Here is a 25805-nt window from a genome sequence, read left to right on the forward strand (position 1 = left end):
AAGTTATGTTGGGTAAGACGTAACATTTAAGTGGGTTTCTACTGGTGCTGGGTGAAAATAAGAGAAAACGGCAAACTGATATGTGGAAAGAAAATAACAATTTATTAAACAATGAGGACGTTTACATGGACAATACTCTGATTAGGAGTAAACCGCGATTTTCATGATTAATTTAATCCAATTAAGGTAATAATCGAATTAAGACGTGTGGAGTATGCCGATTTCAGTCGCATCATTGAAGTGCAGTACAGATATGTAAACACCTTAAACTACTACCATCATGTGGGACTTTAAGCCGCATTTTTGTGACAGGATAGTCCCCCACACAAACACACACACTGTTTGATGCTCTTTGCACCTAGCGAGTCCGTGCAGACCACAGACACCTGCATCGTGAAATGCAAAGTTTTTTTTTTCCCTCCATTCAGCATGCTGTATGAACTCGCATTAAAACAACACTCTTCCAGCAGTTCTTAACCTGCATGATGGAAGCTTTCAGCGGTGCTTCTGACTGAGCCGAGCCCAGTTTGATAAACTGTTGTCAATGTAGGGAGGAGGATTTCCCCCCGCGACATCAACAACAGGCGCTACGTCATAATTATGCCCCCTCAATTCCCGCCGCGCCATTCACGCGTATCGTGCCGCAGAATGTCTATTTGCGTCTTTGCATGGACTTGTAAATCACTTGCGCTTGACGCTTCTTCCACGTCTGGTGTGAACACAGCATAACAAATGAAAAAATTGTTGCCTCTTACTGTCACTGACACAGTTCACTAACGGACTACACATCCGCCACATTGTGGACTGCAACTCCATACATGCACTTCGCATACGCCCACCTGTTCTTAGTTCCGATTATGAGACGCACAGACACAGCTGAAGCTGCTCAAAGACTAATTACAAGGACTATAAAGACAGCACACACACACACACACATTGTTGAGTCCTTTTGAACAGCCTTGTTTTTGACCCTGTGCCTTTTGTTTGTTTACGTTGACTGTCTGTACTGACTCTGGCCTGTGTATTTGACTACAACTCTGGATTTGGCTACATACATCCGTTTGGCCCTGTTGACCGTTGCTTGCCTGACCATCTCTGTATAATCAGCCCTCACTCCGTCACTTCACATTACACTTACAAAGGAAACCTTCCTTACAACAGTGTTGCTTGTCTTGATGCTCTAAATGTTTTGATATTTGTTGCTTTTCGCATAATTTGGACTTAAACACTTTTTTTTTTTTTTTTGCTTTAGACCTGGTGTTGCCGAAGGAAGAGAATCAAGATCAAGACGTGTCCGAAAATCAGACCTTCGTTATTAAAGAAGAACCTTTTAGTTGCTCACAAACTACAGAGGCTTGCACACAAACAAAAGTGCAGAGCACTGAAACCAAATGCTCTTTCACCTGCCAAGAGTGCGGAAAGATGTTCGATAATAAAAGTAACCTCAGGAGACACTTGAGAACTCACACCGTCAAGGAAGATTTCTCCTGCCAAAAGTGTAATACGAGTTTCACGAACCAAAAATCCTTAGACGCTCACAGTAGACGTTACCGATGTACGATTTACTCCTGCAAACGGTGTGGAAGAATTTTTCCAGCAAGAGGTGATTTGGAGGTTCACATGAGATTCCACTCTGCGCCGCTGGGCCTTTCATGCTATCATTGTGAGAGAGGCTTCAAACTCGAAAGCACCTATAAACGGCACATGCGGGTTCATTTTATAGATGGCTGCTTCACATGCCAGCTGTGTGAAAGGAAATGCCAAAGCTTGAACGTGTTTCAGGAGCACATGCGAATTCACACCGGAGAACGACCTTTCAGCTGCGACTACTGTAAAGTAGGTTTCACTGGCAAAGCAGGCCTCAAGAACCACATAAAAGTTCACCATGAAGATAAAGCGTTCATATGCAAACGCTGTGGAAAAAGTTTTGCTCAGAACGCGCACCTCAAGATCCACATGAACTCTCACGCCAAAAAGAGGACTTTTAAATGCCAAGTGTGCGGGAAGGATTTTAGTAGCGAAAATGTTTTTAATTGCCACATGAAATGTCACAGAATAGAGAAGCCTTACACGTGTGCACAGTGTCAAAGAAATTTTGTTACAAGCAGAGGACTCGAATCGCACTCGAAGGTTCACACAGCAGGGAAAGCGGTTACCTGCTAAGAGTGAGGAAAGGGTTTTTCTCAAATGCACAGACTAAAAGTCCACATGCGAGTTCACGCCTTTAGAAAGACTCTTACCGGTCAACAAGGTGGGAAGAGTTTCAGTAATAAAAGGGACCGTACGCTCTACAGACAAGTCTTTCATCTGTCCAAACTGTGGATGTGGTAAGAAATACAGGAAAATCAACAAAAGAAGATTATTAAAAAGGGGAGTTGGACTGATTGTGTTTGTTTGGAAACTACTGCTGCTTTCCTGTTGAAGCACTCAATAAATGCGTTCCATGGTACATAAAATCTTTTCATTTATTCATTTTCTGCCGATTTTCCGGGGTCGAGTCGTGGGGGCAGCAGTCTTAGAAGAGAACCCCAAACTTCCCACTTTCTATACACTTCCTCCAGCTCCTCCGGGGAGATCCTGAGGTGTTCCCAGGTAAGCCGAGAGACATAGTCCCTCCAGTGTGTCCTGGGTCTTCCCCGAAACCTCCTCCCGGTAGGACATACCTGGAACACCTCCATAGGTAGGCGTCCAAGAGGCATCTAAAACAGATGCCCAAGCCACCTCAGCTGACTTCTCTCGATGTGGAGGAGCAGAGACTCTACCCTGAGCTGCTCCCGGGTGACAGAGCTGCTCAACCCGGCCTATAAGAGTGCGCCCTGCCACCCTTCGAAGGAAACTAATTTCTGCCGCTTGTATCCGAGATTTTATCCTTTCGGTCATGACCCAAAGCTTATGACCAAAGGTGAAAGTAGGAACGTAGATTTACTGATAGATAGAAAGCTTTGCCTTTCAGCTCAGCTCCTTCCTTACCACAATGGGCCGGTACATCGATCGCATTAGTGTTATCACATTTGTTTCTGTCATGCTTAATAGCAGAATAATAAGAGCGAATTTTTTTTTTTTTTTTTTTTTTTAGAAATTGTTATAACTTTTCTTGAAAGTCAAGTTTACATACAATAATATTATTCTGCCTCAGAAAAAGGCTCAGATGAGGGTGTCAATGTTTTGGAAGTTTCTGATTGGCTACATTTAAGTTAATTAGAGGCACAACTGTAGAATAGTATTTAAGGAAAAGCTCAAACACACTGCTTCCTTGTGTGACAACATGACAACAAATCAACAAGCCAGAATCAACAACAATAGCCAGATTACAGTTTGCTAAATTACACTGGGAAAAATGCTATTTTTTTTGGAGACATGTCCTGTGCTCAGATTGGAACTAAGATGGAACTGTTTGGCCATAATGACCAGTGTTACATTTGGAGGACAAAGGGGAAAGTTTACAAGCCTAGGAACTAGAGATGCGCGGATGGGCTATTATTTCATCCGCAACCGCATGACAAAATTCATCATCCGTCCGCCATCCATCTGCACTAACATTTTTGACCAATTTTTAAAACCGCACCCGCCCGCCATCTGCTGATTGGGCTCTTTATTTGAATGGCTTATTCCTTTTTATTATTAAATGAATATTTCTTTATTGATCATTATAGAATAGAGAATGACTTTAATGTAGACATGCAGTTAATCCAAACGTGCAAGTCATTAATTGAAGACGCTTTGAAGTGACGCTAAAGATACGAGGACGTGTCTTTTCAGTTGATTTGATTCCTCGGTCCTTGAGTCTTTTCCTTGCGTCCTTCCCTCGTACCGTTATCCCGGTGGGGTGGAAACACGGGAAAGAAAGCAAGGAAAGGAAACGAGGATGCACAAATAAGAAATGAGAAGCACCCGAGCTCTCAGAATATCAGCAGTGAACTCCGTCTCCAATCGGCGCACAGGGACAAAAGTAAATAAATAGCCTAAATTAAACGCACTACTATACAACTTTTTTTTATTGTAGTCTAATAGAAAACGCATTGACACATAATTTCAACATGCTGCTATTTAGCCTACTACTAAATGCCTATTTCACTTTATTTTTTATAGATAGAATAATAAGTCATTTACATTATAGCCTAATAATGTTTACATTTGTAGTTGTCCATAGCAACACCAAAAACGTACCTGCTTGCCTTCCACATCTAATTAATGGGCACAGTTTTTCGACTATTTTTTTATTTATTTATTTTTTTTTTTTTGCTGTGGATGTTATTGAGCTTGTAGAAATCGGAAACAACACCAGTTCTGCGACACAGATGAACCTTTATTGATATCTCTATCAGACAATACCTATTTTATATGCCAAAAGAAACAACAGGCAGTAAAAAAATATTAACATAAATATCTTAATGTAGGCATAGGCTATAGTCGCATGCTTTGGCAAACAGTTGAAAAAAGTTTTAATAAAAACGTCATATCGTGCCTAAACCTTGTAGGCTCAGTCACCCCCACAATTAGAAATTAAATTAGAAAAACAGATATGCCATCCCTCTTTGAGCGAACATAAAGTCTGACCAGGCTAAAGTGCATGTATGACAAGTGCCCCAATAACCCATGGAGGATTATCCCCATTCCCCTCAAACTTGAAGCATAACGAAATACTACGCCATTAAAGTTGCGACAAAGAAATTCTGGCAAAATAACCTAAGCCTCGGAACGTAAAAGCGAGGCCAACATGTCTAGAATAGAATAGGCTAAACCAATATGAACGTAAAATTATCAGCTGACCGAACTCAAAAGTTTATATTGAACATATGTGTAGCCTAAATAACATAGGCTAATTGGTTTAATATGCCTGACTTTAGGTCTAGTTTGATTTTTTCTTGGCACAATGCAGGAATAAAATAGCATCTACAGTGTCAGGATTCAGACGGGAGCGCCTGCATAGCCCCTATAATGCGCCCTGCTGCACTGAAGGAGCGCTCGCTCGCAGCACTTGTTGCTGGAATGCATAGAATTCTCTTGGAAAGGTGCTGTAGTCGTGAGAATGACTGGCCTTATTTCTCCCAAAAGGAAGTAGATTTTCCTCTGCTGATCCGTCTATACGGAAGTTTGTAGATGAAGACTTCTGTACTTCATCCAGAATTAGTGTATCCGATTCCTCCTCCCATTCTGTGAAGTCAGTCCTAGGCTTTTTTGTTGGTGCGCCAGCTATGCCTATAAAAACAGTACAACCGCCCGCCACCCGCCCGAATTTAATTAAAATATTATTTTTTCGTAACGTCTTCCGCCCGATCCGCGGAGTCCGCGGCTATAACCGCCAACCGCGCATCTCTACTAGAAACACCATCCCAACTGTGAAGTATGGGGGCGGCAGCATCATGTTGTGGGGCTGTTTTGCTGCAGGAGGGACTGGTCCACTTCACAGCATAGATGGCATCATGAAGAAACAACATTATGTAGAAATACTGAAGCAACATCTCGAGACATCAGCCAGGAAATTAAAACTTGGCTAAAAATTGGTCTTCCAAACAGACCATGACCCTAAGCATGCTGCCAAATTAGCTCAAATGTGCTTTAAGGACAACAGAGTTGAATGTTTTAGAGTGGCAATCACAAAGCCCTGTTCTCAATCCTATAGAACATTTGTGGGCAGAGTTGAAAAAGCTTGTGCGAGCAAGACAGCCAACAAATCTGACTCCGATACACCAATTCTGTCTGGAGGAATGGGCCAAAATCCCTTCAAACTATTGTGAGACGCTTGTGGAAGGATACCCAAAACGTTTGACCAAAGTTATACAGTTTAAAAGCATAACTAAAAAAAGCAAAACAAGGAAATGCGTGTAAACTTTCGACTGTCTAGAAATTAATAACAAATTCTCAAAAATAACATTCTCTCATTATTCTGGCATTAAGCAAATGTAAATGATTTAGGTAATCCTAACAGACCTAAAATAGTAAACGTTTAGTATGATTTACCATCAGACAGTTTTTTTTAATGGGTATTTTCCTTTTTTTTTTAAGAGTATATGTAAGCTTCTTTTGGTTTCAACTGTATACAGTATACAAGGGAATTAATCATGTACATTAAGTATGTCTTTCAGCTGTTGGGATGTCTCAAGAGCTTTGGTATTACTATGTAGAAGTAAGGGAATCATTTAAAATGTTTAGATCAATGAAAAATAGTTAGTCAGCATATGTTTTGTTTCATGGATGTGGTGCTTTCCAGAAAAAAAAAATGTTGTTTTGTTGTTATTTTGTCCATTTTTAATAATCCAGAGTTGCAATCTGTAAATGAAACGTATTAATCCATAAATAAAAGGCATTTTATCAGTGATATTGATAAGTTTATAGTCCACTTCAAAAAGTACTAAGGAAACTTGGGACCAAAACTGTTTTGTGTAACTGCGAATAGAAGTGTTTCCGGCTCCATTTTACAGAAACAACACAAGGGTGAAAAACCTTCCTTAAACTTGATCTCTTTGTAATATTTTAAAATTAGATTATTTTACTTCATTAGGAATTATGTATTTTTTTTTATATCTGACCAGTTTTGGGGGTAAAAGTTTTTTACTGGACCTGCGTGTTCAGTTATTTACAATTTATAGGAAACGAATAGGTTGTTTCACAAACATGATCTCCACAGGGGGGAAATGCTCATTTTAGAACAAAATTTGAGATGGCACTTTAGCTTTTGCATCTGAACATGTCAAATGAAGCCAGAAATGTTAACTTTTGGCTGAATATCTTGACTGAGTGGGTGGTGGAAAGAACAAGAGGATAGATGAGGGTTAAATTAATGTATTATTTTAATTAATATTAAGAAATATAATAAACTTTAAATGATTTATTAAATGTAGACTCACCGTCGAGAGGCAGAAGGTGCTCTTCAAATGAAAGATTGTGCTCGAGTGAGCAGCAGGTGGCGCTAATTCGCTGTTTACCGAACTTTTCACGTGCAAACGTCATCAGGCTGCGTCGTGCTCTTGCTGTTGTCGTTACCGATCGACCGAGGAAAAGGTTTGTGTTTTTAAACATTCCCGTTGTTTATATGAATTCAAACCTTGTTTGTTTTACAAGAGATGCAAAATTGATGATTTACAGCTGACTTGGCGAAACTTTTAGCTAGATAACTACAGTAAAACAGTTACAATATGACTTGAAAATTCAAGGTTTAAGAGATTTGTTTTGATTTTGTCACATCAGGCCCGGAGTCAGACTAGTTAAAAGTGGTTCTTTTTTCTCAAAAAGTGGACATTTTTGCTGTTAATCGCCTATTTTTTTATTAAATTATAAGATATGAATACTGCACTTTAGGGAATACATTAGTGAATGTAAGAAATAAGTACCATTTTGAATATAGACATGATCTGTTCATACAAGATTGAATCAGTCGCTCAATACTAATTGACATTGCGATATTTTGTTTTTCAGCGATATGAAATATACTCCACTAGATAGACTGAATAACTCTTTTTGTGGATAATTTATTATTTTAGAATGATTTTATATAGATGATTTTTATCCGCATAATTAATTAAATGGAATTTTAATGCACATTAGGCATGGGACGATAACCGTTTTCAAGGTACACCGTGTTTTGGAAAAGCCAAGGTTTTGTTTTAAAACCGCCAACATTTTCCATACTAGCATTCCTAAGATATGTGTACGATATTTTTTTATTTACATTTTTTGTTTGTTTCTTCAGGACAACAGTATCTTCAGCAGAAAAAAAAATATCCAAAGATGCCGTTTTAAACTGTAAAGAAGTCTGTGTTTTTGAAACAAAAGAAGACAGAAGTGATTAATTTTCATTATTTAGTTTCTAGTGTTTACTACTCCAAAATAGTATAAATGTTTCTCAAAATAAAACACAATGTTTTCAAAGGGGAAAAAGTTTTGTTTATTTACTCAGACTTTTAAAAAAGATTATATTTCAGAGCAGTGATCACAATACCGTGATATTTTTATCCAAGGTTATCATACCATCAGGATCTTATTTTTATTTGTTGTTTGACGTAATCTCAACTGAAACATGGAGAGCAAACAGCTCTGCCCCCTTAAAAAAAAACACTCAATATTTTGTTTTTATCAAATCTTTAAATCATTAGAATTTTATTTAAAGATGATTTTTAGTGGTTAAAATTAATATAAATAAGAGAAATAAATGCTTAAAAGTGTTAATAAAGTCAAAAATAGGCACACATATTTAAAAATATAACATAAAATGACACTTGGTAGTCTTTACTGTAAAAATGTGCGTGTTAAAGCGACAAATGCTGTTGTTTGTTAAAAGTGAGATGCACAAATTATTTACCATTATTACGAATTTTTACAACAAACAAGAATGTTTCAATACAATCATAACGGCGTTTGTGTTTTACCGCTGTGCTCTAAAAAAAACAACAACAATTATAATCCATATAATAACTCCTGTATAGCGGTCCCACAACAAACTTTCACGTCTGTCACTCGATGACACTCAAATACTCTTTTTAGAAGCGTCTAGTGGCTGGGAATGAGCTTTTTACAGTGTCTGCTATAATATTAATGTTATTTTCTTGTGTTTATATAGATGAATACAGGCCCGTAGTCAGCCTGGTGAAAGGGGTGGTTCTTTTTTTTTTCTCAAACACTGGACCTTTTTGTTATACGCCTCATTTTCTATTTAACTATGAGATTTAAATACTGCATTTTAGTGACTTTTTTTGGTGCATTAGCTAGTCAAATGTCATCATAACCACACTTTTTGATGTACATAAAGTATTTCCTACAAATTTGCAATAAAAAATTATTAAAACAAGACTCATTTTTAAAATACAAATGTATTACATCATAAATCATTAGGAAAAATAGCAATCTATTAAAGTTTTAAAGTAAAAAAACTAGCCTACTGTCATTTATTAGACAAAAAACAAACTGGCCAGCACATTCAACTGTCCTCAGTCACAGTTTGGCCATTTCAATATAAAAATAAGAGTTAAAACATAATAATAATAATAAAACAATAATAATTATTTGTTCAGAATGTTTCTGGCCTCTTTGGTAAAAAAAAAAAAGTACATTTGAAAATTCCTGGATATCAACAAATAGCCAAAATATATTCAAATGAATTTAATATGGTCCGCTTCTGGTGCTTCACACCTTTTCATTGCTCATTTTTAATTCAGTAGGTAGTGCTGTCGCCTCACAGCAAGAAGGTCGCTGGTTCGAACCTCGGCTCAGTTGGCGTTTCTGTGTGGAGTTTGCATGTTCTCCCTGCCTTCGCGTGGGTTTCCTCCAGGTGCTCCGGTTTCCCCCACAGTCCAAAGACATGCGGTACAGGTGAATTGAGTAGGCTAAATTGTCGGTAGTGTGTGAATGTGTGTGTGGATGTTTCCCAGAGATGGGTTGCGGCTGGAAGGGCATCCGCTGCGTAAAAACTTGCTGGATAAGTTGGCGGTTCATTCCGCTGTGGCGACTCCGGATTAATAAAGGGACTAAGCCGGCAAGAAAATGAATGAATGAATGATGTCCGAGATTTAGAATAAAGGTTACCTGTAAAATGTTTTCTCTGTTGAAAAACAATACAGTAGTGAAATAAGACTTCTCTGACATCAGATTGTAGTCGAAGCAACAGCCGACAGAGGATTCCGTTTGGTCTTAAAGCCTTTTTTAATTGGTTAATTTCAATATTTATGACGGCATACCAGTCAAAATAGGATAAATGAGCTCATGTATGGACAAATTCTGGACCTTTAGTGAGGGGTGGGTCTTCTGAACCCCACCTGGCTTCAGGTCTAAAGAGTGAGAACACGTTTTATGCTTATAGTAAACATGTTTTTAAAGGGCCATGAAACCCCCTCGTTTCAGCAGGGTGTTTTCACACCTCTACTTTGGAAAAAGTCCGAAAAGTGGGCGTGTCCAGCTCTGTTTAGGGGGGAGTGTAGGAGGAAGAAAAGTGGGAGGGTGTGGGAGTGTCTATTTGGGCACGCGCAAGTTTCAGAGTCAAAATACACAGACAGGAGAAAGTGATGGTGTTTAACCTACATGGACATCTGTAGTCGAATTATTTGCCAAATTATTAAATGGTGGACTTTAACTGCAGTTTGGCTCTTTCATTCGGGGAATTCATTCATGCCCCTCGCGACAAACGAGATATTTGATTCGAGGAGCTGCTCTAAGCGTGTATTTTTCATGCAATGTTTGATACCGAACGGCGAATGAGAGAAAAAAAACCCTCCGCATTTCCCAGAAACTTAGATGCACACGACAGGTAGCGTCAGAAAGCCGCGTGTGTTATTCCAGTCACTAAATGCGGTAAAAAACCCTACACAAGGTTAAAGTTTGGTTGTGGTGCTAACGTGTTTACACTCTGTGCAATAGATAGTTCGATACGAACAAACTGAATAAACAAAGAGCACTGGTCGCTCACTTACCAAATCTGTAGAGACAGGACAATCACCAGCAACTAGAGCCGCGTCTTTATGAAGAGAATACTACAAGCGAATCTGGATCTCAGCGTTTGGAGATGAGAACAGCTCTCAGGTAAACAATGTTCCTCCTTAGACACGTAAATTATTGTTGTCGAGCGTCGCGTACACTGTTAATCCACATGTGACGCCAGCTGCACTCTCACAGAGAGAAAATGAAAACAAAACTTAATGGCAGCAAACTATTAAAGCAACACTTCACGCTTGTTTTGCCAACACAACGTGGCGTCTCTGTCGTCTAAGCACTGTGACAGTAATGAATATTAATGAAGTTGCACAATAGAGCGCGCTGATTGGTTTGAACCAAGCCTTACTCATGCATTAATGCAGCACACTGTAAGACGTAATAAGACACACTCTGGCACAGACGTCCAGTCTGCACACTGGAATACACGCTATTATCTCATGACCGTGACGCAGCTTCAAAAATTCGTTTCAAACCGGAAGTACGAATTTGCTTGAAATAACGCAAAAACAACCAATTTACACTTTTTAGTGAAATATAGGTGTCCTAATAGTGTTTTTAGCAGTGTGGGACACATATACGACTGTCAACAGCTCAAAAAATGTGTTTTGGTGTTTCGTGACCCTTTAATAGAGTTTTGGCTGTAAAAGCGCACCTACAGGTGTTTCAGGCGCAGTTCAGGTTTTCTCCAGGTCAACATTTTTTTTGTTTATATTAATTTTGTCTAAAAAATGATTAGACCTGAATGCATCCCAGATCACCTTCTGGAGTGGTGTGAGCGATCAGATTTATATCCGTTCCGAATTAAACGAATAAAGTGGCCAAACAGCCTCAAAAACACAGACGTTACGGGATTAGCGCCGTTTGCTGTTAAGTGACATCTGACGGCTGAGAACTCCGCATGCTATTAAAGCCTTCGGCCGACAGATATGAAAAAAATAATAATAATTGCAAAAATAGGTAAAGGGAGGTCATGTACTGGACAAGTCAATAAATTAACAGGACGTCCCGGCTAATGTGGCTAGTTAGCCTAGAACTTCATGGATGAGGGCAGATTTTCATCTGTTAGGAAGTAAGTAACTTTAGCCTTACCCTTGGCAGTCTTTTTGTACATATGTTCAATATTTTGCGATAATGACGCCGCTGCCTGCCTTCTTGCTCTTTTCGACCCACAGCGTTACTCAGTATGGATGTCGCATCAAAGATTCAAATGTTACCCATCAGTGGATTATGTCACGTGACTCGCGTCACAGTATTGTGGCTTTGAGGCTCCATGAGGATCGAATTAGTCGCCAGAGTTATTTAAAATGACACTTTATTACAATATGTATTCAATATAAATATATAAATTATGTAATCTATTAAATTACATAAAATATTTGGACAAATTCTGGTCCTTTTAGCCGTGGGGAGTGGTTCGTTCGATGCCTTCAGTGATTTCCTGAAGATAAATACTTCAAAAAACAACAACAACTGGAATAACTACAGCAGTCGCCATCATCAATCTCATGTGAAGTAAGAGCTCATGATGTTATACGATAACGTGTGCTATGTTTTAGTGCCGTCACATTTTCAGGGGCGCAAGGGGAAGGAGATTTTACACTCTGTTTTAAGGGCCAAGGGGTAGGGGTTAAAAAAAACTGGGCTTTAGTGGAGCAACACAAGTTATTTTTTTCTGCTTCTCCAAATAGATCTCTTCAGCGATCGATCTTAAAGTCTAAATAATTTATCATTAAATATTAATTTATTTATTTTTTTTACATGCAGGGTTTAAACGCTAAGGATTTTTTCTACTGGTCCGATCGGGCAAGTGGTTTAGATTTTTACTTGCCCTGCCAAAATTTTCACTGGCCCCACCAAAAAAAGGGAAGTTAATAGCTACTTTTTAACCACATATTTTAAATAATGTGTCAAAAATAAAGTCTGTAAATCTAGAATTTCAATACTTAAAAAACAATTGTAAATATAAGTGTTATGCAAACAAAAAGAGCAGTATGGAAAATGTGGAGGCATTTTATTGCAGTTTGAAATTATTTAACAAAAGGTGGCTGACTTGTCAAACTGACGCCAGACTATGCATAACATCATTTTTATTTTATCGCATTGTTTCCACGTAAATGTCTACTTCCAACACGTTAGAGACAGACATTTTCGTTTAGCCTTTTAATTTGATGTTGCCGCCATGTTGCTGTTTCTACACTGTACTGGTTGTTACCAGGTTACAAAAAAAAATAGCATGGTCAGATCAATGAGATAAGACGAATCGGAAAGCAATATGTTTTTTTTTTTTTTAAGATTTATTTTTGGCCTTTTTGCCTTTATTAGATAGGACAGTATTGAGACAGGAAGCGAAGTGGGAGAGAGAGAGAGGGGGTAGGGAAATGTCGACGAGCCGGGATTCGAACTCGCGACGCCCTGACGTGCTACTGCACCATATGTCGGCGCGCTAACCACTAGGCTATTGCGCCGAGAGCAATATATAGCAATATATAAGCACAAACTTAAAATGCACGCAATTGACAAATAGTCACAGACAAATGAAATGTTAGTGACAAGGCAGCACTGTCCCAATCTGGCCAGTAATGATCCGGTCTACTGTCCCAAGTGTCTCTCACGCTGGCCCTGGGCCACCGGGCTGTCCTTATTGTTGAGCCCTGACATGGAACATTTTTATAAATGAAAACTTGGCATTTAATTTGTGTTACTTAAACCCACAGAGAAAAGATGGCGTTTATTAAAGAGGAGAGTGAAGACGTGGAGATAGAAGAAACATTCAGAGTCAAACAAGAAGATCCGCAGGAACAAACAGGTTTGCTTTCATTCTCAACTAATTTGATCACTTTTCGGGTTAGTGTTGGAGATAATAACGTAACATCTCATTAAAGAAAATTATAAAAACAATCAAATATTAATTTTATATCTGACACCAAAATAAATTAATTCATTTTCCTTCGGCTTAAGCCTGGTTTATGCTTCTGCGTCAAGTGATCAGCTTGACCCACGACGCATGATACGCTCGTAGCTGTGCATTTATACTTCTGCGCGCTGTCTCTGTTGGTCTGCATTAACACTTCCGAAATGCTAGTTGGCAGTGAGGTGTAAATGTTCCTCTGTGTCGAGTTTCTTCGCTGCTGTTTTGTTTTTTTTCTAAACGCTTTCTTAATGTACAAGTGGCTCAAACGCGCTCATTTTGAGGCAGGAACCGGCGGACGTGCAACAACTTTAACTATGAGGTAAACACAAAACAAAACTTTCCATCCGGAGCTCCTTCACGGGACGCCACACTTGTAAACAATCGCTTCATCGGGCTTGCACGGCTCTCTCGTCAGCGCTACCAAGCCGACCAATCACAGAGCTTGCTCTCCGCATCATTGCGATGGCGAGAGCTATGCGTCCGTAGAGTATGCGTGCGCTTGATGCAGAAGTATAAGTCAGCCTTCAGTCTCTATTTCAGAGCTCGACACAGCAGAATAAACCTCCAATTATTTCCAGCATATGTTTTACACAGCTGATGCCCTTCCAGCTGCAACCCATTACTGGGAAACACCCGTGCGCTCTTACATTCATACACACACTCATCAACTAGGGACAGTTTAGTTCATCTATATCAGTGGTTCTCAAAGTGGGGTTCTGGACCCCTCGGGCTTGTCGATTTCCAAAAAATCAACATTTTTTTTTAACTATAAAAAGAATTACCGTAATTAATCCATATCTACTGGAAAACAAAACAGTAGTTATTAGTAACATTATTAACATGTTAATGATAACATTAAGAAAACAACATGCAACTAAAAAGCCATCAGCTTTTCAAAATGTTTTGTTCTTGCGACTGTAATCCCGCCGCACCCGCTCCGAGCTGGGATCGAACCGGCGACCTTCTGCATGGGAGTCGGTTGCTCTAACAAGGAGGCTAGAGACCATGGCCTCTAGCGTTTGTCGCTAGAGCACCTTTAGAGGTCAGAGGAGTGAGGTTTACCTGCACAGCACACACTAGCTGGCCTCCGTTACATTCACCCCCCTAAACCTCACTCCCATCCGGGTCACGGCACCAATGTAACCCTGCCGGTCCTACACCACCCAACACGCTCCGAGCTGGAATCGAACCGGCAACCTTCAGCATGAGAGTCAGTTGCTCTAACAAGGAGGCTAAAGACCATGGCCTCTAGCGTTTGTCGCTAGAACACCATTAGAGGTCAGAGGAGTGAGGTTTACCTGGACAGCACCTACTAGCTGGCCTCCGTTACTCGAAGTTATATGTAAGACACAATAGTGTCAGACATTAATTTTATAGCACCAGGTTAAACTTTCTGACATCTTTACGGCACTCGCATACATTAAAAATAAATACAGACCACAACTGAACATGGAGGATGGTCTCCGAGTGGCGTTCTCCAAAAATAAGCGATGAATACGCTTATTTCACGCGGCCGCCATTTTAAAGAACCAAAGCGAGGCTGCGGTGGGAAGAAACCCGGAAGTATAGGACCAGCACTGTAAACATTGCGGTAACATGCCGTGTAGTACAAACCTCCAGCTGTTGCCGAGATTTCAAAATGCAGAAATGGTGTAAACATCACTTTAATATCATTCAGTAAGTTTAATTTAAACAATTAAAAGCAGATTAGGCATCAAACAACATCACAATCTCAGTGATGCGCTTAAGTGTCCTCCTGGGCTTCAGTTCATGGCAGCAGTTAAACACTGTGAGGTCGCTTTCCTCCGTAAGCCTATGTAACCCGGAGAGCGATACAAAACTGCAGTCCTCTGCAGCACACCCTCGTTTTGTCTGTAATAGTGTTGTCCCAGTACTGAAGTTTTAAAACCGTCTATTTCCTGCTAACAATGAAGCGCTGCTAAGCACGGATGAGTCGACTGATCTTCACAGCTGCTTCGCGCTTCTTTCTCCGTGTATCTGTTTGGTTTGCACTCAGTTTACCGCTCTTCACCCAGTGCAAACACAGATACACGGAGACTGAAGCGCGAAGCAGCCTTGAAGATTAGTCGAGTCATCAAGCAGATCGCTCCTCTGTCTGTGTTGTGTTTGTGCTCGGTAAACAGCGGAGGGTGAACTGATGACCTTCTCGGCCAATCACAATCATTTCTGTTGAACACGTGACCACAATGGCAAATCAGCGCTGTTTCAAGAAAGCCATCAACAGTAGCTTAAATGTTAGCGGGAAATTGGTGTTTTTTCTTTTAATTCAGTATCGTGACGAGTCTAATATAGTGAAAGAATCAGTTTATTAACTCAAGTTTGATAAATGGCATCTAAAACGTGTGTTTGGGAAAGAAAACGTTAGCTAACTAGTGCCATTTCCCTTAACTTAGCTGAAAATGAGCTCAGATATCCCTTATTATATTCACCATTCATTCAGAATGGACCTCCGGGTCACCCGGAAGGCGGTGAAATTATAAATTTGGGTCACTTTCTCTTCGCTGATAAGCTATATAGCCAGTTACACAGCATTTCTATGTAACTCCCAATGATACTTCCGGGTTTTTCCCACCGCAGCCTCGATTTCGCGTTTGAAAATGGCGGCCGCGTGAAATCAGTCTATAGACTTGGGCCTATTGTTATGTGTGCACAGTTGGGTGCAAGGTATATATATTTTTAACCACTTGAGAGGATTTTGGGGGTCGCGAATAATTGGCATTGTTATTTTGGGGGTCGCAGGCTAAAAAGTTTGAGAACTATGTCTTTGAACTATTCGAGGTGTCTCTGATGACGCATTCTGCCCAGTTGGGCAGTGTATAAACATGGTTGACCTGTAGTTATACACTATATAGTGTCACTCCAAAAAAAGTGAAGCTCTCAGATGGTTGGCATCATCTCTTTAAGTCATCAGTGTTGGCATCATCCCATCACAGGTCTTGGGTCTGATCAAGTGTCACTCCACAATTTAAAGACCTGAGAAGGGTCTGGCTGCAGAGTTGCACTTGAACTTTCAGGCTTGGACTCTCAGGCACTTACGCTTCCCATGCAAGTGACGTCATTTACAATCAACGCCTGCACTCGCCTATCACGTCACTTGCAATTGACACAAAAAAATCGAAAGTAAGTATTCAGTTAATTTGCGTTGCCAGTGACGACGTTGTCAAATAATTCTAAGTACTTCAGTTGTATACCATTAGGCAAGGCCTCTCCCTTGAACAAATGGCACTCAAAATGCAAGCATTGTCACCCAAATAAAAAGTGTTTTAGATAAAAGACTCACAGGACTGTAGATAAATAATTTAATAAAACTATTTAATAAATAAACTAATATATATGTGTTAAGTTAGCACGTCTGCGCAGGAGTGCATCCATATGAAATCGCAGTTTCAGTGCAGCTTCAAGTCTCGACATGATCCCAGCCCAGTTATATAGGTCCTCCAAACATAATGTCGAGGACAACTCTATAAGGGAACGTCTTGACTCACTTCACGGAAAGAAAGCGAGGTAAGCATTCGTAGTTCGTTACAATCTGGTTAAGTAACTATAGCACCTGCTGTGCCCGTCACCGTATGTTTCCTGAAACTGAAATGCTTAGAAAAAAGGCACTTGGGTAAGGGTGACATATAAGAAGTTTGTTGCAATTATCCTGATGAAATCCCTTACCTCAGGGATTTTCCCCCCTCAGGGACACCCTCAAGTTAAATTACTGAAGGACTTTTTCTGCAAGCCGTCGCAGGGGTTGATTGCAGAGGAAGTGTGCTTGCCTGAGAGTGCAAGCCTGAAAGTGCAAGTGCGAATATGCAGCCAGACTCTATCGAAAGACTTCGAAATGGGCATCCTGAGGTGGAAATGTAGAGGAAAGAAAAGAATTAGTGTAGTTGCTGTTAGTTTATTTGCACAAAAGATATGGATGTAATGGGGAAGCATCATCGTAAGGTACAGTTTTCCTAACCTTACAATATACTTAGGGAAATGTCAGTTAAGGGGCTTTATGCAGCACATTTCACTAGTTTTAAGGGGGTTACTCTCAACCGAGAGTGCTGACACACCACACCAAATTCCGATATAAGCAAGAGCAGCGTCCCACACCTTTAAATTCTAGCCGCGTAATTCTGGATAAACTCAATTAATTTAGTCTTAATTAAATGCATTCGACCCTCACCAAACTGTGGTCATGTACATCCTGCCTCCCTGCCCATAGTATGCTGCTTGCACGCACATCTTGCCTCCCTTGATAAAGTATGATACTCATGCTAATCACCAAGACAGAGGATGCCAGAAAACCCTCAGTACATCATAGCCAGATATGTATTGTTTCTAAACCAATACCAGATCATCCTAGTCTGCACAGTGAAGCACCAAAACAATGATTCATTTTGACTTAGCTAGTGAGTGATTCGATAAAGTCTGCATTATTATCAGCAGACTTTAAATCGGATGGACCAGTTTTAAAAGAGGGCAAGTTGTCAGATTAAGATTGTGCTCGCAAGACAGTGGGGATGACAAAACACCTACTTGGACAGGTAAAATTCCCAAGTAAATATACAGTAAAAGTGCCACAAGTACCCAAAAAACGCTGAACTGTCTTGGTCAGGGATTCTCAAACTCGGTCCTGGAGGGTTGGTGTCCTGCAGATTTTAGCTCCAACTTGCCTCAACACACCTGCAAGGATGTTTCTAGAAAGCCTAGTACAGTGGTTTCAAACTCAATTCCATGGAAGGTTACAGCCCTGCATAGTTAAGCTCCGACCATCTCGGACTCAGACTTGCTTAATAGTCACTTGTACTCTTGAACACCTTGATTAGCTGGATCAGCTGTGTTTGATCAGGGTTGGAGCAAAACTGCGGAGCAGGGGCTCTCCAGGAACTGAGGCTGTTTCTCAATATGCGTTCTTCGGTGATCTTGTGTTCTTGTGTTACGTCATCATCGACAGCTAGTTCAGTTCCAAAACTCAAGAACGGCGTGAAAGTTCCCGGATGCGTTCTTGATATCAAGGACACACCGATGCAGACTTCAGCTTAGAACTCGCTCGAGAACTTCCAGAAGTTATTACGACGGGTTAAAGGAGGTGGGAAGCGCAGCATTTTATATAAATTTATTATTAAAGTTCAGGAATAAAAGGAGTTTCCCTAAATCAGACGGTGAAAGTTAACGTTAACATTAAAATCTTAATAGAGGCATACACACAATAAGGGTGTTCATTTGCTGAAATTTGTATTAAATTCTGTTTTGTTTGTATTGTGCAAAGTATATTTGTAAGGGTTTGTGCTTGCTATATATATTGAAAAAGGAAAAAAATAATAAATCGCTGTACGAATGCTGTGTGACGGTCACGTGACCATCCTTTCTCGTGGTCTCCCGAGTTCATTCTTCTGAGGTAACTTGGCAAGACTGGTCTTTACAAGAACATAAGTCCATTCTCTAAGTTCTTGGAATTGAGTTTGAGACCTATGACCTCGGAAGAGCTTGATTAGCTAGCCCAGGTGTGTCTGATTGGGGTTGGAGTTAAAATCTGCAGGACACAGGACCTCCAGGACCAAGATTGAGAATTCCTAGTCTAGGTAGAGTTGCACGTACATGGGTCACCTTACTGCCGGGTTGCTGGTTTTGATGCTCTAAATCAGGGGTCACCAATTTCGGTCCTGGATGGCCGGTGTCCCTGCAGGGTTTAGCTCCAACTTGCCTCAACACACCTGCCTGGATGTTTCAAGTGCACCGAGTAAGACCTTGATTACCTTGTTCAGGTGTGTTTGATTAGGGTTGGAGCTAAAACCTGCAGTCCACCGGCCCTCCAGGAACAAGTTTGGTGACCCCTGCTCTAAATATTTGTTGCTATTGGCCAATAATTTAATCTTTAACACTGTCTTTTTGCTTTAGATCTGTTGTTACCAAAAAAGGAGAATCAGGATCTGAATAAATTGAAGATTGAAGATCCCCACAGTAATCATTCCATAGCTGGAGAGAGATCTTTGAGATGCCCGCAAACAGAAAAGACTTTCTCACAAAGAGCAAACAAATGTTTTGAGTGTGAAAAAGTTTTCCAATCTAAAAAAAAATTTAAAGAGCACATGCTAACGCACTTTACAGATGGCTGTTTTACATGCCAGCTGTGTGGAAGGCGATGCAAAAACTGGAGAGCGTTTGAGCATCACATGAAAGTTCACACTGTGGAAAAACCTTTCAGCTGCCAAGAGTGTCCAAAGACTTTCGCTCAAAAGGATAACCTCAAACTCCACATGAAAGTTCACACCGGAGAGAAACCGTTCAGCTGCGAACAGTGTCCAAAGACTTTCGCTCGAAAGGATAACCTCAAACTCCACATGAAAGTTCACACTGGAGAGAAACCGTTTACGTGCCAAGAGTGCGGAACGACCTTTGCTCGAAATGATAATCTCAAAAGCCACATAAGAGTTCACACCGGGGAGAAGCCTTTCACCTGCCCAGAGTGTGGAAAGAGCTTCATTCAACAAGGGATCCTTAAGGTCCACATGAGGATTCACACTGGAGAGAAGCCTTTCACTTGCCAACAGTGCGGAAAGGTTTTTTCTCACTCTTTAAACCTCAACATCCACATGAGAGTTCACACCGGAGAAAAGCCTTTTACGTGTAAACCCTGTGGAAAGAGTTTCAGTCAAATAGGGACCCTCAAGCTCCACATGAGAACTCACACTGGAGAAAAACCCTTCAGCTGCCAGCAGTGTGGAAAGAGTTTCAGAGTAAATATGAAGCTTAAGAATCACATGAAAGTTCACACCGGAGAAAAACTTTTCACCTGCCAGCAGTGCGGAGTGAGTTTCAGAGTTAAAAAGACCCTTTCTTCCCACATGAGGGTTCATGCATCGGAGTGAGAAGAGTTTGACTTGTCAAATATGAAAAGACATTTGCAAATTCATTCTTTCAGCAGCCAAGTGTGGTAAGAGGTTTAAAAGCGAGCTTTTCAGAGTGCCCTCACTCTGAAGGAAAGCATGATACCTGCTAGTAATGGATCATTATTGAACGATTTGTTCATTATGAACATTGTGAACAATGAGCCATTTAAGGAAGTGATTTGTTCATTCACACATGCTGTCAGCCGTTCCCTGCAAATCCCCTTGAGTTGCCAGCATAGGCCCTCTTATCTGATTATAGACTTCACTCTGTTGACTACAATCCCCATAACCCTGTACCTGCTGCTGATTACATCAGCAACTGAAACCCATCAAACACATATAATTGTACACATACTTGCCACGTAAAAAAAATAGACATATATTTTTATGTCAAGCTCTTGAAAGTGGCTTTTCTGCTAGCATGAACACTGTTCATCTTCTCAATGGTACGATTGTATTTCATGCGTATGGATAAAACGGACAAGTTGGTAACTGCTGCCAACCCTAATGTCTGTCCGTTTACCACCCATTGTAAGTGTCCAGTTGTGTTCTGCTGCATTTCACTGTTAAAATGCTGCTGGAAGATCCAGAGTCCCAAGTTCACACCTTCTGCAGGTGGCAAGGGGAATTCAAGTATTGTCTTATTGGGGTGGCACAAGTGGGACCAAGAACCAGTCAGGGAGAGCCCATATATATATATTTGAGCAATTCCAGCGTTATGGATGTGACATTTGCAGTAAAAACTCAACACATAAATTGACAGAAAGTATATGTTAACATTATATTTAAAAATTTGATTATATTTTCTAGAGCAACTAGCCACAGAGTTATGGGAGCAGAAAAATATCAATCTGTAAACGTGTTTTGTACTTTAAATGAGGAAAATAAGCAAGCGTTATGGATGTGACAAAAAAAGTCTGCGAGTTTACAGTATACAACACACTTTGTAGAAATTATGTGAATTAAACTGCACAACCCAAAAGAAATAATGCTAATCAAAAGGATTCGAGTCGGCTCTCTATAAAACAAAAATGATTGGTTTTATTTTATTTAATATTTTCACATTTCTGAGGAAAAAGTTTCGTTATGGATGTGACATCTCTCTGTTATGGATGTGACGCATGTGAAATTATCATTTGTGTGACTTTGGTAAAACAAATAGATAAGTTTGAAAACATTAACAGATGCATTTTTGAGTATTTTTAAAGTACTGTAAAATACTTGCTTACACAAAAAACCCAGAAATGGTTTCCGTATTTTGGTAAAAACGTAATTTTTTTTTCATGGCAAGGTTGACATTTGCACGGAATTGCCCATATATATATATATATATATATATATATATAAAGTTTATTCCTAAACCAATTGACCCTTTGCTAAGCTCCGCCTTCTTTACTGTTACTGTTGCTACGCCTGTCAAGCTTTCGTGCCTGCGGCACGTCTATTACATTGTGTATGTGCTAACATTGGACATTCCCGGGGATATAATTAGACATTTTTGGCAAATAGGTGAGATATCCGGGAAAGCCAGACAAAAAAGGACTGCAGTATTACAGGGGTATATTCACGACTTAATAGGCAACCGATTAGAAAATAATTTGATCAAAATTAAAGCTAGGTTAGCCTAGCTGCCTCATACGCTGACCATTCAACAGCTCAGTTCATGCAAAGCAGGAGAGGTGCCCTTTAAAAATAATCTAATAACTAATTGAACCGTGATTTCTCTTTTTTTAGCCAAAAAAGTCTGAAGATTAATTGCTGTGCAATGAAATATAGCGTTACTAACTGACGAGGAAACGCACATGAACAGTGCTTCTACATAATTCATTCAAGTAAAGAGCAGCCAGGAAGAGGAAACTGATGGATTTGGGCCGAATATTAGCATCATTGACTATAACAATGTACAGCACCTACATCTGTCAGTATGTTTGTGTGCTCTTCATCCAGTTTCTATTCTAATTTGCAGTTCAGTGGAAGAAATAAATAAACTGAAATGCAAATCAAAGTATAAATAGCAGAAGTGAACAAGCTGATTTTCCCTACCAGCAAATATTAATCAGACACCAAATATAAAAGCAGACACTAACCCGCTATAAAGTCATCACTAATGACTAAATCTCCAAAAGACCGACGAAAACATTGGTGAATTGTAGTTCTGACATGGACATGAGGGTTATAAATGACTGAAAAACAGCTGCGGGTGAAGTGTATTGATCGCAGTGCTCAGATTGTGATCTCGGTTTTGTTCTGTTGATATGTATTTTCAAATATTCGTAGTTTTAAACAAATGGACATATGATCGCTATTAGCATGACTACTATAGCGAGGGCTTAAACGGAGCAGTGCTCATAATATCGAGCGAAAAAGGAAAAAAAACAGCTGGGAAACAGAACCTGCTTTGTATTTTTGTAGGAAAAACAGTTTAGATCTGTTTAAGGTAAGAGGTGTGTGAGTTATTGCCGTCCAGTACTGAATGTGTCAGGAATATCGAAAACAAAACCAAATTATCTCGGCTCCTTTAGCGCCCCTCACAGAGCTTGATCCACGCTGGGATTTCACCTCTTGGGTTTTAAGTTTTGGATAGGGAAAAAATTCCACCACCCCGTCCAAACTTTTAGAATACTAGGTATTAGATTTGCACAATCCATACGCACAACACTTTAGCTTGTTTCCCTCGCTCGAAAGCTTGACAGATCTGTGCGTAGCTATGGTTGCTAAGCCATTTATATTGAACTTCTTCAATATAAATTAATTTTCTGTTCTGATCTCAAGCCTAGGCAAATAATGCCGAGTTCAGACTGCATGATTTTCAAAGTAGTCGTGTCACAGATGTTTTCAAACTGCTTGACTATCTGGGCTGGTGTTTTGTCGCTGCTTTGATTACACTGCAAGATGGATCGGCGACAGGGACTTTCACATTGCATGACTTTACTATAGGAAGAATCGCCGACAACTTCGTCCAAACTACGTCTCATAGCCAAAAACACGTCGTATATCTTTTGTTATTAACTACATAATGAGAAAGAAGCCTTTAATGGGGTAGAACATGTACATATTTGCTCACCTGGGTTTAAAGGGAATTAGCCATTTCTCCTCAACGTTGAAAATAAACTCATTTCTTTCTGTATAAAACGTCAAACAGACACGGTTGCTCCTGAGTCCTGTCAAACCTCCACTAGTTTTTCCTCCATTTCGTGGGTCCAAATAAACCGAAAAAGAGCGCTTTTAACTTCTCCCCCAGCCTCCCGCTGGCCTGGAGCTGGTATATACACACACGCACACACAAGTGAATGCTGCTCTCTCATTGGTTGTAGGCGATCGCTGATGTTATTTTCAGTCAAAACTCAATTCACACAGCATGATTTGAATCGCCGACAGCTCCAGATATTTAGCACGCCAAATATCTCGCAGGCATCAGCGACACATCGGCGATTCTCTCAGATCGCGTCTTTGAAAGTGTGTGATTGTTACTCACGTGCACGAGCAGCGATTTGCCTGTGATTTCAGGCATTTGTCGGCGATTTCTCAAAACTTGTCGGCGAGCCAAAATCGGGGCTAAAATCACGCAGTCTGAACTAGGCAAATAACTGAGAACGCACCAATTAAAGGCCCAATTTTTATGATGTCATCAAGTAGACACCTTAAGACCTAAGTAGTAAATACGGGGTTAATCAAAAGGCAACAGAATCTGTGAATCTTTGTAAACACTTTGATATCTTTTTGCAAATCCGTACTTCCCCTACCAAAATGTGACGATGTGAGTCTTATTTTAAAACACCTGCACTTTTGGAATTTGAACAGTTCATTTTTTTGTAATGGAGATTTACATTCTTGATGACTAAAAAAATTATTTAAAAAAATAAAAAGAGGTAAATACAGGGTTCGTACGTCATGGAAAACCTCGAAAAGTCAAGGAATTTTTTAAAATTTGCCTGGAAAAGTTTGGGAAAAACAGAAAACCCCACAAAGTTTTGGTAAAGTCATGGAAAACAGATATCTACTTATTTACTTCTTTTCTGTCATCGGCCAATCACATACTCTCACATTAGCATTATCTAAATCAATTTTACATAGACATAAATATAAATTAAAACTAAATAGATTGTTGCGTGTTTTACGATATGCTGTAAAATTTTAGCATGCAATGTTTTTCTTTAACCAAGCATACGTAGACATTGCGTGAAACATACTTGAAAGTCTTGGAAAAAGTCATGGAATTTTAGCAGTATTAATGCGTTTGAACCTTGTAAATACAAATGACTATTTTGTATTCATAAATACTATTTGAGCCACACTCAAACTCCCACTCATTGCGAATTTTTCCGAGGGTTCTGTTTCCTACTTTGGATCTCTGTGTTTGACTCTGAATTAACCCTATTTAGAGATCACATTGAAACTGTTTTCACTTTAAATAAAAATATCAAGCAGTGAAGAAAGCTTCATTTTATTTCATTAGACTGACTTTAACAGATTAACTTAGATTCTGTGGCCCTACATTTAAGAATACTATGGCTTTACCGCAGTACTAAAGCTACAATATTACTATAGACAATTTCGAGGAACGTAAACAAAAACAATGGTCCCAATGCATTTGCTGTTTTGCATTTTTTTTTTATTTCTTTAGCTTCTGAGAATCCAAAAAGAGCCACATATTGATAAAAAATGTTATGATTGATGTTTTAACATTAAGTTATGACTGAATTGCCTCTTGTTACAGTTATGAAATAGTTTGATAACAAGCAGGAAAAGTTCATGGGCCAATATCACCACATTAAAATGGTCGATAGCAGTGGTTCTCAAACTGGTTGTACGCAGGCTTCCTTCTAGTGGTACGCGGAGGAATGAAATATGTCATGTACATGCTACACACATTTCAAAATTTATCAAAAATGATTTATATAATATGCCATATATGAAATATAGTTTATATTTCTGAGGTAATCTGCCACGTTTTTTAAACTGAGTTGTAACTGCTTTACTGGGCCTACTACACTACTGGATTTCAATACTGCTCATTTTGGTGGTACTTAGAGAGACAATTTTTTATTTATTTATTTTTTTTGAGGTGGTACTTGATGAAACAAGTTCAAGAAACACTAGTCTATAGCAAACCATAGTGCAAGAAACTTTTTTTTTCAACATGGTTCCTACAGTGTTATCATAATATGACAATATTACTATAGTAAAACCATGGTCTCAAAACTGACCAACAAATCCAAAACAAAACACTGAAACAGATTAAAATGGCCAAAAGGGTTCGATAAAATTGATTATTACCGTTAATAACAATAACAAATAGATAAACTAACCGTCGAGAGGCAGAAAGGCCTCTTCGGATGGAAGTGTTTGTGCCCTGAGTGAACAGCGGTTGGCGCTAATGCACTACTTACCGCGCTTTTCAGATATAAACGTCATCAAGCTGCGCCGCGCTCCTGCATCTGCTGCTGTGATCGCCTGAAGAAAGGTTTGTGTTCCCAGACATCTATCTTGTTTACATTAATGCAAATCGTATCCTTTTTACATGAGATGCGATGCTGTTTTTTATATTCGACTTCTCAAAGCTTCATCTAACAGGAATATAC

At 39.6% G+C, this 25805-nt stretch overlaps 2 protein-coding genes and 1 long non-coding RNA gene across 4 annotated transcripts in view; 2 read left to right on the forward strand and 1 right to left on the reverse strand.

Annotated features, from left to right (window-relative positions):
• The window catches only part of zgc:165515, a 116112-nt gene extending 113656 nt beyond the window's left edge, over nucleotides 1-2456 (forward strand). Inside the window, exon 3 of one of the 2 annotated variants that reach the window (XM_087246081.1) lies at nucleotides 1253-2456. In XM_087246081.1, the coding sequence (XP_087102207.1) occupies nucleotides 1253-2163 (911 nt within the window). In that variant the 3' untranslated portion in view covers nucleotides 2164-2456. 2 annotated transcript variants of the gene reach the window in all.
• Nucleotides 2094-25159, reverse strand: LOC148682395 (uncharacterized). Its single transcript, XR_015942906.1, has 2 exons — nucleotides 22129-25159; nucleotides 2094-5319 (listed from the first exon to the last, which is right to left on the reverse strand). It is a non-coding gene; the product is annotated as an uncharacterized LOC148682395 (long non-coding RNA).
• Nucleotides 6974-25805, forward strand: part of si:cabz01071912.2 — a 35386-nt gene continuing 16554 nt past the window's right edge. The window contains 4 exon segments of the mRNA XM_088650317.1: nucleotides 6974-7002; nucleotides 13137-13228; nucleotides 19232-19389; nucleotides 19558-20198. Coding sequence (XP_088506443.1) covers nucleotides 13144-13228; nucleotides 19232-19389; nucleotides 19558-20198 — 884 coding nt within the window. The 5' untranslated portion in view covers nucleotides 6974-7002; nucleotides 13137-13143.

Source organism: Danio rerio, chromosome 4, assembly GCF_052040795.2.
Source record: "Danio rerio strain M-AB ecotype USA chromosome 4, GRCz13ab, whole genome shotgun sequence".
NCBI classification, from domain to species: domain Eukaryota; kingdom Metazoa; phylum Chordata; class Actinopteri; order Cypriniformes; family Danionidae; genus Danio; species Danio rerio.